Source organism: Simochromis diagramma, unplaced genomic scaffold (assembly GCF_900408965.1).
Source record: "Simochromis diagramma unplaced genomic scaffold, fSimDia1.1 OVJJ01000585.1, whole genome shotgun sequence".
NCBI lineage: Eukaryota > Metazoa > Chordata > Actinopteri > Cichliformes > Cichlidae > Simochromis > Simochromis diagramma.
In genome coordinates this window covers 5,772,604-5,787,210 of record NW_024387398.1, presented here as the reverse complement: position 1 = coordinate 5,787,210, position 14,607 = coordinate 5,772,604, and the positions used below count along the sequence as shown (strand labels likewise).

The 14,607-nt window shown below is 40.6% G+C and overlaps 1 protein-coding gene across 3 annotated transcripts in view; it reads left to right on the top strand.

Moving 5' to 3' along the window:
* The first annotated feature begins 6,069 nt into the window (after positions 1-6,069).
* fstl5 (follistatin-like 5) overlaps positions 6,070-14,607 on the top strand; it is a 198,425-nt gene continuing 189,887 nt past the window's right edge. For all 3 annotated transcript variants that reach the window (XM_040010097.1, XM_040010096.1, XM_040010095.1), the window contains exon 1: positions 6,070-6,658. In XM_040010097.1, the coding sequence (XP_039866031.1) occupies positions 6,636-6,658 (23 nt within the window). In that variant the 5' untranslated portion in view covers positions 6,070-6,635. The remainder of the gene's footprint in view (positions 6,659-14,607) is intronic.

The following is a 14,607-nucleotide window of genomic DNA, read 5'->3' as shown; positions in this document are numbered from 1 at the left end:
TCAGTTCAAAGCAGAGAAAATCAACAAATCCACACAGGTGAGAGGCTGAAGCATGCAAACTGGCTTTCAATTTTTTTTTGTGCTTCAGAAGCATTTTCCTTCGAGATCCCCACAGAGAATGATGTCCTTTCCACCACATCGTACAAATTATTCCGTAAAGAAATTTACTTATAAACTGTGGCAACTGCACTCTCTCTTTTCAAGTGTTTGAACTCTCACTTTGACTAAAGCATAGATCTATAAGTATTCTTTGTTTTAGCTTCCAGCACAGCAGCTGCAAATTCACCGAGGTTGAATACAAAGCCTCGGCTCAGAAAGATGGATCCCAGCTAACGTCCCTCGGTTCGAGCAGAGGCCCAGAGAGTGGCGAGTGGGAGCCATATGCTCAGTCCTAATGCAGCGAGCACAGTGAATGTACATCAAGTTGACATCGCAATCTGGAGTTGTGCACGACAGCGCGCAGTTTAACAGATAATGGGATGCGAAACTGGTCACATATCACATCTGTGTGCGCGTGCTCTTGCTGACGCTGCCCATACAATGTGTCACAATCTATTACAGTCTCCACCACACGCCTACACATACATGCACGCACACACTCTCTGATTATTCTCTCGCATCCATTATTTTCAAAAGAAAAGCCTGCTCACATATGAACAGATACAGCAGTGGAGTTTCTAACACTTCAGTGTGTGTGCGTGTGTGTGTATGTATACAGGCTCTTTCAAAACCAGGCTTACGCACAACATACCCACAACCTCTCAACACAAAAGCCTGAACACACACAATGAATTTGCAGCTTGAGCATAGCAGCATGCTTTATTACACCCGTGGAGACAAGTCCTTCCTCGACTTTCTTATTTAACATGCAGGGCATTAATTGTCTGCATGATAAATTACAGCCACCTCAGCTGCGCCCATGTGACATATACACACGGGTAGTTTATAAGCACAGATGTGGCAACATAATCTCTGGATTTGTGTGGAGAATGTCAAGGGAGAGCTCCGTCTTATTTGCCTTAATGAATCATGCTGTAACTTCATTTCACACGAGCAGCAACACTTTTGGCATATGTGCTGAGTGAGCGTCAGCACGTACATCATGTTTGATTATGGTGATGTGACTGTTTACACATGTGATGTGAAGCCTGTGACATGTTTTTGGGATTTACATGAAGGCAAACATTTCGGCGGTGTAATGCTGGCGTGTTTTGGGCATCAGTGGACAAATAAATCCATAATAACCTTTCAGCATGCTTTAATTCAAGTGGTCTGAGAGGGAACTTGACTCCTCCACCTTGTGTGGGCTGTTTTATTTTTTCGTGAAGTATAAAGAGCAAAAAAAAAAAAAAAAAGTGTGCACATGAATTAAGCAGTGGTGGAGCATTGAGTTAGCCTTTTACCTGATGAGTGGGGAATGAATTTGTGTGAGACCAATTATTCTATACCTATGCCTCATCTGAAAGCAGGGGCCAAGATGCCAGAGGAGGGCTGGCTATTTTCACATTTTGGCAGTTTTTAATGGGCTTTTTTTAGTCTTTTAGATTTAGACTTTCGGTTTCAGGCAAAGTGTGTCTCTTTCATGTGGAATCTACCAATTAAAAAAGCCTCATGACATTACTGCCAGTATAAATGTACCTTAAATTTGCTACCAGTGAGAGTCAGCAGGTGCTGGCTCCAGAAAACTCTCTGGCTTGTGTGAAAAATTCCAAGAACTCTTTTCAGACATTGTTATGATGTCGGGCGCTTATTTATTTTTTGTGATGGTAAGTACATAAAGGAAATTCAAAACTGAATAATCACTTTGAATAACCATTTCTCTGTGCTTTAGGAGCGTCCACACAGGAAGTGCGCATTATGCATCATTTTGTGATGGTTGGTCATTAGCAGACATTCCAGGCTTCACTTCTTGGTAACCCTCTTTTTACCCATACTGCTGTATTTACCAGCCTGTCTTATGTCAATCCCCAATATCCTTCACTGGCAGCCATGTGAATCCCTTTCCCTGAAGCTGAGAAAAGTTTAACCCAGGCCCTGCCAACTTCACATCACTAAAACTTCATCTAAGCAACCTGGTGACCAGAGACCGTAGAAAGTGGATTAAATTCTGTCACTTAAGCAACTACGTGCCACGTGCTGCTGACGTGAAGTGGATACACTTCACAAGTGAAGGTAATGTATGGATAAATTCAAATTGTTAATTTCTGTTAAATTTCACAGTAAAGTCATTATCTTACATATACTTTACTACTTTATCTTTTGTATGTGGGTTTGGGGATTTATTTTATATAGCTATTTTTTTAGTGTTTAGCAGTTGTTTGAGACAAACAACTATGCTAAATCCATCTTTTATATAAGGTCTATGGTTTAACTCAATATTCAGATCACTGCAGTTACAATTTTTTCATCAGTTAATTAGAATAACTCACTTTACATTAACTAGATTTTTTCAAAAAGTGAGCATTTGTTGATTTTTAAAAGGTTTTCATTTTAATACATGTTATGTGCAGATTTACTGTTTAATATGCTTCAGTTTTTATGTCCATCTTTGTTTCTATCATTTCTGTAGCATGCAGGCCAAACAACATGTGATTAAACGATTTAAAGTTTGATAATGAATGCTGAAGATAGATGCACGTGAGGTATTTTGTGTGTGCAGAGGAAGCCATCAGGTTGTTGAACTGAGGAAACAGATAATCAAGAAGCTAAGAATATTGAGGCTTAGTCTATGTGATAGTCACTCACAAGAACTCTGCCTTCATGACAAAACGTCACCATTGTTTTTTGTTCAAATGCTTCAAATGACCTGTGTTTACATTTTCCTAACAAGTGACCTTTTGTGTCTTGAGTGACTCACCTCTGCCACAAGCAACAGTGGAAGGATGGGAGGTTTGATAATGTCACAACACTTAGGAGGGAGGTAGTTCTGAATACAAAGTGGCAGACTTTGACTTGCATTGTTTACTCCAGTCAGCATGCTTTTGTTTTTTTCTTTTGTTTCTTGCAAGTTTTTTAGCCAGCAAACATACTCATTCCCTAACATTAACACTATTTAATTCCTATACCTTAAACCAGATGGCAGATCTGAAAACACTCCTATCATGCATACAGTCACAAAAAACAGTCACAGCTGTTTCTTATTTTATTTTATTTTTATTTTTTATTTTATTTTTTAGGTTTCCACAAAATGTGTTCTCTTTGTTCAGATATCATAGAAACATCTCAGTTGTAATCACAGGACGTTTGGAGCTGTAGTCAGGTAAAATAAACTCTACAGGTGAACTTCTGAACTTCTGGGCAAAAGCTGGTAAGTAAATGTTGATTTTGACTGTTTTTGTCAAAGTACTATTTTTAAAGTAAAACTTCTTTTTCTTTACATATTAGCATGGGTGAGTCCCTGTGCAAAGATGTATAAGACCCTCTTTCTGCAGTAATGCAACACCTACAGACCAAAAAAGAGACAAAGACCACAAACTATGCACCTATCATGGTCTGTCTCCAGAATTACACCCCTGAGCTATTTTGAGTAATATTATGTGTGTTTGTGGGGATTTTATGTCGATTTCGTTTTTTGTAGCTGTTTTGCACCTCTGTCTACAATCCATCTATCCTTTTTCTCCCACTTACAAAATTCTGGGTCACGGGGTGAAAGACGTCTTACACCATGGACAGGACGGCAATTTATCATCTATTTCTTACTACTTTTTAATTACTTTGTTTTACTCTGTAGCCTGTGTTTCTTGCAGTTTTTGCTTCTTCTTGTGGTCCTTCTGCAACTCATTTCACTTCCTTTGTGTGTCTTTGCTATCGTTTTGTTGTCATTTTTCATTTCATTTTGATTGATTTCTGTCTCCTGTTGCTTTGTAATACAGTACATTTTCTCTGATAAGCCCATTAAACATTTCATTTTAATGCATGATAGCTGGTCCTGAGTCACAACCTAATAAATTGCTGCTGATTTTTTCTTTGTTTTGTAGCACCAGACTTATTCATTGAAATCTATTATTATTCCTTTCCCTCCTCCCAGAAACAGACCATGTGTCACTTATGTGTGAGGATAGTTTACCGGAGAGACACTGGCCATGTATTTTTTTAGCACCCAAGCAGGAAGTGAGAAAGTTTTTGTGTGCATGCTGGGTGAGCAGATGTCACTAAAATCAATAAACCAGCAAGTGCCGACTTCTTTTCTGTGTTTTACAGTACATCCGTAATTTCAAATCATTCTTCAGTTCAATAGGTAATCACTAGCTTATTATAAGCTTACTTATTCACTGAAGACTGAAGGATTGGTGACTCAAAGGCACGTGCAGTTCTCATAATAGCATGGATACGTCAGAAAAATGTGCTTGCCAAACAGAATAAATAAATATAGTACAGTCAGGTGGCTAGATGATAAATTAATAGAACTTCAAACCCATGACGCTCACTGTGCAAGTTTACTGACAATTTAATAATGGAAATATTCCAACAAAAAGAACATGCTGGAACAATAATTTTCTTATTAGGTCCAGCTGTCCTTCCCTACTACAAGAAAAGACAAACTCAAGTGAAATAAAAGTGTTGCAATTCCAGGCACTGATGACAGAGAGCCATCATTCCATTTCCTGAGATCATTTTTTCTCCACAGAACTGAACTTTTCTTGCACTGAAACAACCCAGAAAATATCTTATTCCCTGGACAGTTTCTAATGTGCTGAACTGGAGACTGGTCTGAGACACAGCCAAGGTTTCTACTAGTGCTGTTTCTTTCTTTGTCTGTTCAGTCATGAAGACTAATGTTACAGCGCTGCACAGTTCCCTCGCTGACTGTTCCCACTGCTGTATGAAGGAAATGTGCACCAGTCCTTTTGTGTGCGAAGCACCAAACATGCACCAGATGTTTACATTGCCAAATGCGGAAACATTTGTTTATTGTTTGCATTTCTGTTGTGCTTCTCTGATATGTGAGTATGTAGAAGTGGCATAGATTGCTACCTGCAACCTTATTTTGCAGAGATGCTGTCCATTGAAAATCTTTCACAATGAGCTACAGTGCATTTCAAAAGTAGCCACTGATGCACAAAAAGGATAAAAAACGGTGGTGTGGTATGCTAGGATCATAATATACCAGCAGCAGCCTGCAGTGTGGCACACACATAAAGTAAGAATGGAATGTCGTCTCACTTTAAGCGTGCATCAAAAAGGGGGAATTTAAAACATCTAGAAAGTAAGCTAAACAATAGACTAAACAGAAAAAATATAAGAATAACAAATCAAGGAAAAGCTCAAATCACTGCATTTGTATATCTACTGATATCCTATAAACATAGCACACATACAGGTATCATAGTTGCAGTACAACATCAAGTTATCTAAAGCCAGAAAAGCTTGGCATAAGACCCCGAAGGCAAACCCTCTTGACATTGTTGTGTCTTCATTTATAAGCTGATGCAGGACATGACACCACAGACTGAATGTGGACAGTTGTGAAGGATGTACACTAGTTCTTTAAGTTGGAGGGCAAGATATAAAATTCAAAAATGTACTAAAATATTATGAACATCATCATTATTATTAGTGTTCGTAATAATATATGCTTTTCTTTACTGTGGCACCAATTTAAAGCATTGTAGGATAGTTTAGACTTTTACACATATACATACTTGAATGCATGTTCTTTACATTTTTACTTTAGTTTAAAACCTAAGTATCTAAAAGAAAAAAAAAATAATATTTTTTCTGTTTCCCACTTTACATGGTCTGTAGCAAAAAAGGAAATAAAGAACTAAGAAATAACCAAATCTGCTCATTTGCGGTTTGTCACATTTAATTCAGTATAAAGCAGAATTTTATGGAGCAGCAATAAGGTGATAATGAATGGAGTTTAATTAATGGAATATGTAGCACCGTTAATGCATTACTTTATGGTTGATATATGAGTCTGCGTGTGTATAAATATAAATACACATACGTGTGTGTCTCTGTGTGAGTAAGTGAGAGAGTGGGGCAGCCATAAGACCCGTCTCTCTCGCTCTCTTTCTCTCGCACTCTCTCTGCCCCCCCTCTCTCTCTTTCGCGCGCTTCGCTTTCTCTCCCGTTTTAGTCAAGGACAGTTTCGCTTGGCACGGAGGCACTAAACCGCTCCACATCCACTCTGTCGGTGTGCGCTCGTTCTCTTGCCTATACTGCCTACTACGGGATATTTGTGATTGGTTCATCCCCTCCTCTCCTCCCTCCCTCCCCTGTGATTGTATGTAAATCCGGTCAGGACTGAGCCAGTAGGTGAGGTTGGGGCTGGTGGCTCCTACCTCAGTGGCGCACACGAGACCCGAAAGCGGCCGAGGTGAGATCGCTGCGCCGTCGGAGCTGTCCACTCTGTCGTGGTGCTGAACTCTACACCCTCCTCTCGCCTTCTCCTTCCTCCGTCGGCTCTACTGTACTTGGTGTTATTTTTGTAAAGGATTAACAATCTGCCCTTTGGCTGCTTAGAGGTGCAAACTTCTGCGGAGCATAGCTCTCTGCCCACATCGGAAATTACCCCCAGACCGTCCGTGGATTTGACCCGACCTCGAGATTATCATTAATTGGTCCTTACTTTGTTGAGAAGTGTTGCTTCAATCCGTTCACCGCAACTGTTGTTCGGATTACCCTCCTGGATGGTTAACGTCTGGATTCACAGGTAAGAAAATGTGTGTTTGTGTGTTTTATATGCTGTTGTGGACTAATTGTTAAAGCCCATCCGATCTGAGCGCCTTCCCGAGGAAGTCCTCATTCATCTCTGTGTGACTCGCTATCAGACACACAGCTTAACCCCCATCATCGGTGAGGCGCCACAACTCTTTTCTAATAATCCACCGGGTCAGTCTCCCCGACTCAGAAAATATCTCTCAATCTACTGCCTTAAGCTTTTACCATTTTCAATTTACTTTCAGCCAGGTCCCGGAGACTCAAATCAGCTGATATCCGGATATCTGAAGTTGAGATTATAGTTGCTGTTATGCTGTCAGGGTGAGCGCACTGAAGCACAAACATTCCCCATTGTAACACAATCAATGTTTCTGAAACGATTGCAGGCACGCCGCCTTGCCCAGAGCTTTTAATTTATCCGCGTAGTACTTAGCGTGTTATTTTTTTCCCCCTTGGCACGCTAATCCTTGAGTGACACCGTTAGCAGCGAAGGGATTATACTTTTGTTTTTCATCCTCTGCTTTGCGCCTGACTCATTTGGCAGTACTATATTACGGGCTCTTGTGCCGGGGATGGCCGTTAACTGTGTTGTCTGTCGATTTGCGAAAGAAAATATTTGGGGGTCATTGTTTTAATCTCTGCTGCGGTGCATCAGACGGATTTAAAAGTAGCCCACCAGAAAACCAGATTAAGTTCTTCAATCGATACGACTTAGATTTTACATGTTAAATCCACTACACGAGGTTACTGTTGCAGGACGTGGGAGCGTCATCATTATTTTTTTGTTTTTTGTGTGGAAAAGTAGGACTCGTGCACATTAATATACAACATAATTTGTCGTGTTTCAAATTAATTTAATAATATATTCTGTGGATAAAAGCACATTCTTTTGAAGTTCATGTTTCAGATGACAATATAATTGGAAATCTTACAGGTTTACTTGTGTTTTAAACACATTTATGCATCATCATTCGACACTTTAATAAGAGTTTTAGTTTTAGTGTTTTTTTCTTAGTGTTTTCTTGCCTTTAAATGATCCAAATACCTCTATCTGCACAGATTATACAAAAACTCGGCTAACTCTTCAATTTTTACCTTTATTATTCTTTTCTTTTTTGATTTGTGGACAAGACTGAATCCTGATTTACCCAGTGACAACTTTACTTGGTTACAGTAAGTGCAGTATGCACATCAAAGGGACAAGACAGAGGATGTCTTCATAAATACTTTAAATTCTTGGTGTTTGGTCCTTCCCACACAATGTTGACATACTTTGTAATTCATAAGGTGCACAGATGATGCCAATCCCGGCACATTCCTTGACTAATTGCACCATCAAGTAAAAATCTTGTGTAGAAAGTACAAATGCTACAGAAGCCATGCAGTTTGAACGTTCAGCCATCTGTAGGCCTCTACGATCAAACTTCAAACACTCCATTCCCGCAATGCATCCACTTTATCTTTCGAAGCTCTTTGAAACCGCAAGATAGAATCTATTTCCAATGGTGCATTAGATGGATCTGTGAATCTGGTTTTCAAGGCTGCACTCACTAATTGATTCTCCACTTGAATACAAGCCAGGAACCAAGTAATGTATCATTTATGTAAGTTATATATTATATATACTGTGCAGAATGAAGTGAGGATATTTGATAAACCGGTCTTAATAAATAAGAGTCAGCTGTAGAGGGAAGCGGAAAGTGAGATAAGACAATGCTCATTTTTAGAATGACTCTGTAGACTTTGTGCACTGAATGATGCCAATAATATCAGTGCACATTAATGTTCAAGATGACAAAGCTTAATAGCCGTATAAAACATTCTTTTTCTCCACCACACTAAGACCAGAAAAGTCTTTCTATTTCTTTTTTGGACTCCAATTAAGCCATTTAACAAAAGATATACTGTAGGTGGCAGCTGAGCAGGTATAGTGTTAATGGAGCTGCTCTGCTTTTCATTAAAACGACTTTCTTTTGGGCACAGTAGGGAGGCAAAGGCTTTTGAGTCAATAATGCTTTTGACTAGAAGGAAGAATAAAATGCTAGGAAACTGATCAAGGCATTTCAGCTTTGAGAGGAAAATCACACAATCTGAAGGTGTGAGCACCCACTGATGGTGGCTGGTTGCAGGGGGCAGATTTGGGGTGATATGACAATAAAGCTGTATGTTGGGAAGGAAAATTGCGCTGCCACTGAAAATGGTACCATTTTAGGGTTTTCACCGTGATCTCAGGTGTCCAGGCATCGCAGCAGGTTCAAAAATCTTTAGCAATTATCCTCTGAGATGTCTTTATGGGCTATTTTAGAGAGGTAAATGGTCTTTGAAAGCAGATTTTATTCTGAGAGAAGTACTCTTGTGTCTTTCTGTACACATGTCAGATACAACTGTGCATGCTGCAGCCAGGTCAGTTCGAGTAGGTTTTCCCATTAAACCAATAATGGTCTGCTCTGGCCTCTTTTGAAAACTGTACAAGACACTGATCAAATGTGGGGGATAAAAACTGTAACACTACCAGTTTCCCGTGTTGAGGTTTCTAACATGTGACCTGAGTATGTGTCACAAGACAACATACTTGCTGTGCCGGTAAAGCTGCTTTAATGGGTTTATACAGTGAACGATGTGTTCGAGTCCCTTGCAGATGGAGGTGTACACACAACCTTTCAACTCTCAGAATTTAACACCATGCTTGATAAACACTTTTTCAAAGCTCCGTTTGATATCTAAAAGGTCTGTTCACCCAAAAGACATCAAAAGAAATGTTCTTGGTATCCAGTCACGCAGATTGTTTTCTTTGCTTTTGAAAAGGTTTAAGAGATAAATGCCTCTTAAACTTCTGCCTCTGCCCAAATATAATGAATATAAATAAATATGAATGTATCTGTGCTAGTTTGAGCCCATTCTATAACTCTTATATGGACTGTTTCTGGTTTTTGGCAGAAACTGGTTCATCTAAAGGGCAGAACATTATTCTTAGAAGTACATGTTGATTTAAAGGGGAGCTTTTACGCTTTACCAAGTGAAGCCAAAAGCTGCTCTAAACGCTGCCTCTCAGACAGTTTCTTCTGCTCTTGGTCCTGTATGGTGTCAATTAGAGAGGATATCCCTAAACGGTCAGCTCTTTCTGTAAGCACAGAAGCCCCGCCCACCTGCTGTTCACATCTCATGTTTACGAGGGGCAGCCAATAAAAATAAAAATGAGCTAGTCTGAGATAAAGAGCGAACTGACAGGGATCTTGAACCGTGAATCTTGCAACACTACCTAAACAGAGTTGAAGAATAAAATTAAGGAGCTTAAAATGAGAATAAAAGATCCCCTTTAAACATTTTAGTTCCATAAGCTTTGCAAAATAACTCTAATTCACCTTGGGCAAATAGAAATGAATCAGTGGAGCTAAAGTAAATGAGAAAATATATTTTAGAATTAGCTGAACCAGATAAAGAAAGTTCAGTGCTCAAGATATACTCTCATACTTTTTTGTTTTTACAACCATTTGAAGAAATGTTTTGACTGTGGAACCAAATTTATGGTTGACTAAATTAATTTAGTCAACCATAAAGTCGGGAGGTGAGGGAAAACATGAAGCAGATGTTTTTCAAAGCTTAAAAATGTACCTGCTAACACAAATCAGCAGATTTCTTAGCTAATTTGTTCATCTGATCCTTGGCTTTCCATCTAATATACGAAGCAACATTTTGCCTGTCACCATCAGTGCATCTTCACTCTTGAAATGGCAGCCACATTGTGACAAGACTAGGAAGTCACTGCAAACAGCTGTTGTTGGCCAAGAAATGTCTCTAGCACATCCTGTGCAACACCAAAAATTCATTTAGTTTTTTAGTATTTGCAGAGTTATTTTAGTATAGCCAGATAGTTAGCGAGGTTTAGGGATACTAGCAGATGCAATTTTGAACTTTGAAAAGAGCTAGCAGCTTCTTCCTGCCTGCCAAGCTCAATGTTTACAGTGCAGACATAATAGTGGCATCAGTCTTCAAATTTCACTCTTGGCAAGAAAATAAGCAGAATCCCAAAATATCTCTCTATTCCTTCAGTTTGAATTCTGTTATTTGTTGAAAGATGCCACCTGTACTGACTGAATTTATCAGCAACAGACTGTTCCTAAGTAATGCCTGGTTTCACAGTCGTAATGACACTGTGTATATTCTCACTTGAGAGTTACCCTTTACGGGCACGGTGACTCCACTGGAGCAGTTTGGAGAGTAAAAGCACTTTTAAATTGGGTGTTAATAGGGTGTTTATTTCCAGAATTCACCTTTAGTAGTTTTTCCCTTGTTAGTCTGGGTTTGACCAGCAGTATGGGTGTTGTCTGCCTACCTGTTTTTAACAATCATAATATGGGCTATTTTAAATACAAGGGGCGGCAGTTGAGAAAAAACTCACTAAAGATGGTGAAAAAAACTGAGATTAAATCTACATTTCAAGTGTTTTCAGTGTATATTTTCATATAAAAATTGTTTGTTTTTATGTTTCATGACTTAATAGCCCAACCCATCTCAACAATGACACTTGTAACACTGCTCCCCCCCTTTTCCATCTCTTTTCTTCCCACTCTGAGCTAAGCTTTAACCGCTGCCAACTCCCATCTGTGTCTCTGTGTCTGTCTTTGTTGTTCCCCTCTTTAATACATGGAATCTTTATTGTGCAGAAGACCCACACAGACTGACGTATGTTATTCTGCTAACATGTTTAGGAGACGCAACCTCCTCCTGACATTCTTTTCTCCTGGCAAGCAGCGGTTTGTTTGATGATGTGAAAAAATAGTTTTTCCCCCTCCGTTGTGCACGTTGCCTCTCTCTTTTATAGGACTTCACCATTGCATGAAAAGATACAAACAAACAGAAAACCTATTATTATCGCATGTAGCTTTTACAGATGAAAACGGCTATAATGTAATTTCGATTACTATTTGCATTTAGCTTGCTGTAATGATGTGAGAGGATCCCTGCTCTGTGTGTAGTGAAATCAAGCTGGTAGCATTTCCACTGGATCATTTTTCTTTTTCCTTGCTTCGAGGATCAATATAAGCTAACAGTATGAGGCCGTGTCTCCTGACTTTTCAAACAGCTCTAGATTTCTGAAGCATGACCTCCTACATTCCATGTCTTGATTGAACTCCAAGTGGATTGTTAAATTGTTATTGTCATAACCTATTTCATGCAGTATGGCAGAACAAGGGTTCCGTGACTACTTTTAAGGCCAAGGCTTGGGGATATATTGAGAAGGCTCTTTGCAGATGGCCAGACCATAACAGAAGTAGAACAAACCTTCAAGGCAAATGCCAACAGGCTGTAGGTTTCGGCTCTAATCCCGTCGAGCACAGTGATGACAAGTGTGGTTTGAGGCATTGTAAAATACTGTATGTTTCAGTGGGTCTGTTAGGAACCTGGCGGCTTTGGTCAAAGCCAGAGACATAACGGTCTGTCTCTGAAATAATAATGCTGTTGTTTGCTGGTTGTTGGAAGCATCTGATGCTCTGGGAGTAAGGGTGGTCTGGCCATGCGTTGCATTTTAATGATATCACAAGTCACAGTTCGCTGTTCGCTGCTTCTGTGGCCAAGTGTGAGAACATTGTTCAGGGCACAGTACAGTAGATCAGATCGGTCTGATTATGTAATGATTATTAACAATGGGAGAGCCATGTGCCTCTGCCAGGCGGTTTTTCCTGCAGTCTTGTAGTGGCAGCCTGTACTTCCTGACATTTGAAATGGTCTATAAATTAAAGAGCTATAAAAGAAAAGTCAAGGTCTTTGTTGCCTCTGTCTCATATGGAAAGACTCCCAAGACCATAAATGATTGTGATGTCAGCCATATAAGGTTGAAATCTCTGTCAAATCTTTCTCAGGAGTTGCTGCGTTGGGAGTATTTTTCTTGTGCTTCCTGGTGCTCTTGATTGTTAATAACTGTGGTTTTTGGATTAATTGGAAGGTACAACTGAAGCTGATAGTACACACTACACTGTTTATAATTCTCAGATGCTGTGCCAAACTCAACAGAAAGCCTGTGCAAAACATATATTAGAATCCCCTTCATTTTAGCTTTGGGTGGTTTTTTTCAGTGCTGCGATGAATAATGGACATACACTCTGTGGATGAATTAGTTCAAATTTTCATATAGTATAAACTGGCAGCCTGGGACTGGTCACAGTGTGCTATCTGGCATTTCTTAAAGGACTGGCTGTGTGGATCAAAGACACACGATATACTCTGAGAAATTCTCAAGCTTCTTTAGCAGGAACCAAGAATAGAGTCTTTCGATTCCCCTTCAAATGTCACCAAGTCCTGTTTTTTTACATAAAATTATTTTTGTAGGGTTTTATTATCTTTTTTAATTACTATAATTTCTTAATTCATACATCTCGAGAGAGTGAAACTCCAAAAACTTGAAGTGCATTTCTTATCACTTGGAGTTTATGTTTGAGTTTCAGTTTTTTTTTTTTTTAATTTTATGATAGAAATTGAAATTGTCACGGAAAGAAGGATTATGTGGTGGAAGACACTGGGCTTACTCCACTGCAATCCTTTGCTTTGTTTTTGGGACTTCCACGTTCGGAGCTACACAAACTTCCCGCTTCTTCGTCCCAGCCCGGCCCACCGAAAGACTTTCGGTCCGGTCTGCAGGAGGATTTGCAGTCTGGCTTACCTCCCTCTTCCCAGAGTGAGCGACGCTCACGCAGCTGTCGCTCCGCTTCCTCTGGACAATCAGTGGTGAGCAACAAAGACTGTTTTTCTCATGCTCCCCCTGAACTCATGAATTTAACAAACAATAAATCCACACCTAAGACCCTGAAGGCTACCTGCCATGCAAGTGAATCTAAATCTGCTAACTTAGAGGTAGTTGAGTCTGTGTTTGTTAACCCTGTAAACTCCTTCTCTGAGGATTTAAGAACCAGTTTTCATTCTGCACAATCTGAACCCAGTGTTAAAATGACTAAGACCACTTTACTTGAATCTGGGGGGAGAAATTTTCAGACTGCTGTGAAATTTCCGGAGGCTGCAAGTTCTGTTTTCAAGTCAGCTGAAAGGGAGGTGGTTAATGTTTCTAAGCCAGCTTTTCAGCCATGTACTTTTCAGCAAGGGCACAGGCAGTTGGTAGGGACGGAGATTGCAGGCTGTAACTTAGGCTCTCTGAAGGAAGAGGCTGTCTGCTCCCCAAGGACATTTAAGGACTCTAGTTGCCCCTCTCTACAATCTATTGAGACTGTGGCTCCTCCTAGGGACTGTTCTGTATCCCTGTTGGATGTGTCTGAGGTTGCCCACTCTGCAAAGACTATATGCCCAGACCCAGTTGGCAATATTGTGCATTTTGAGGTCGTTCCTGAGCTTCTCTCTCTCCTCCTGTTCCTGCTCCCAGGGTAGCTCGGGCCCAGCGTTCCCCTCCACCCATTTCAGTTCCTCAGGTGGGAGGGGCTGGTGTTCAGCTGGTGCCAGCACCTGTTCCTGTGTCCGCTGGAGGCTCAGGTGAGCCCGTCCAGCAGTTTTTCTCGTGTTCAGAAGGCTCAGGAGGATTAGCTCAGTCACCTTCACAACCACCGTCACTACAACCTCTATTGCAGTCCCTAGCTCAGTCTCCACCTCCACCACATTCAGCCCCGTTACCCATAGCTCAGTCACTACCACAACCAGACTTACTACAAACTTTGTTACAGTCCATAGCCCAGTCAGTAGCTCAGTTGGTAGAACAATCATTAACTTTGTCATCAGTTCAGTCAGCCACACATCTTCACCCTCAGCCAGGGGTCCCAATTGCCTCTGGCCCTGCATCTGCTCCGGCTGGAGGGCCCGAGGAGCCTGTCCAGCCTCAAGTCTCGTCAGCTGGGGGTTCAGGAGAACCCAGCCAGCCTCATGTCTCGTCAGCTGGAGGGCCCAAGGAGCCTGTCCAGCCTCAAGTCACGTCACTTGGGGGTTCGGGAGAACCCAGCCAAC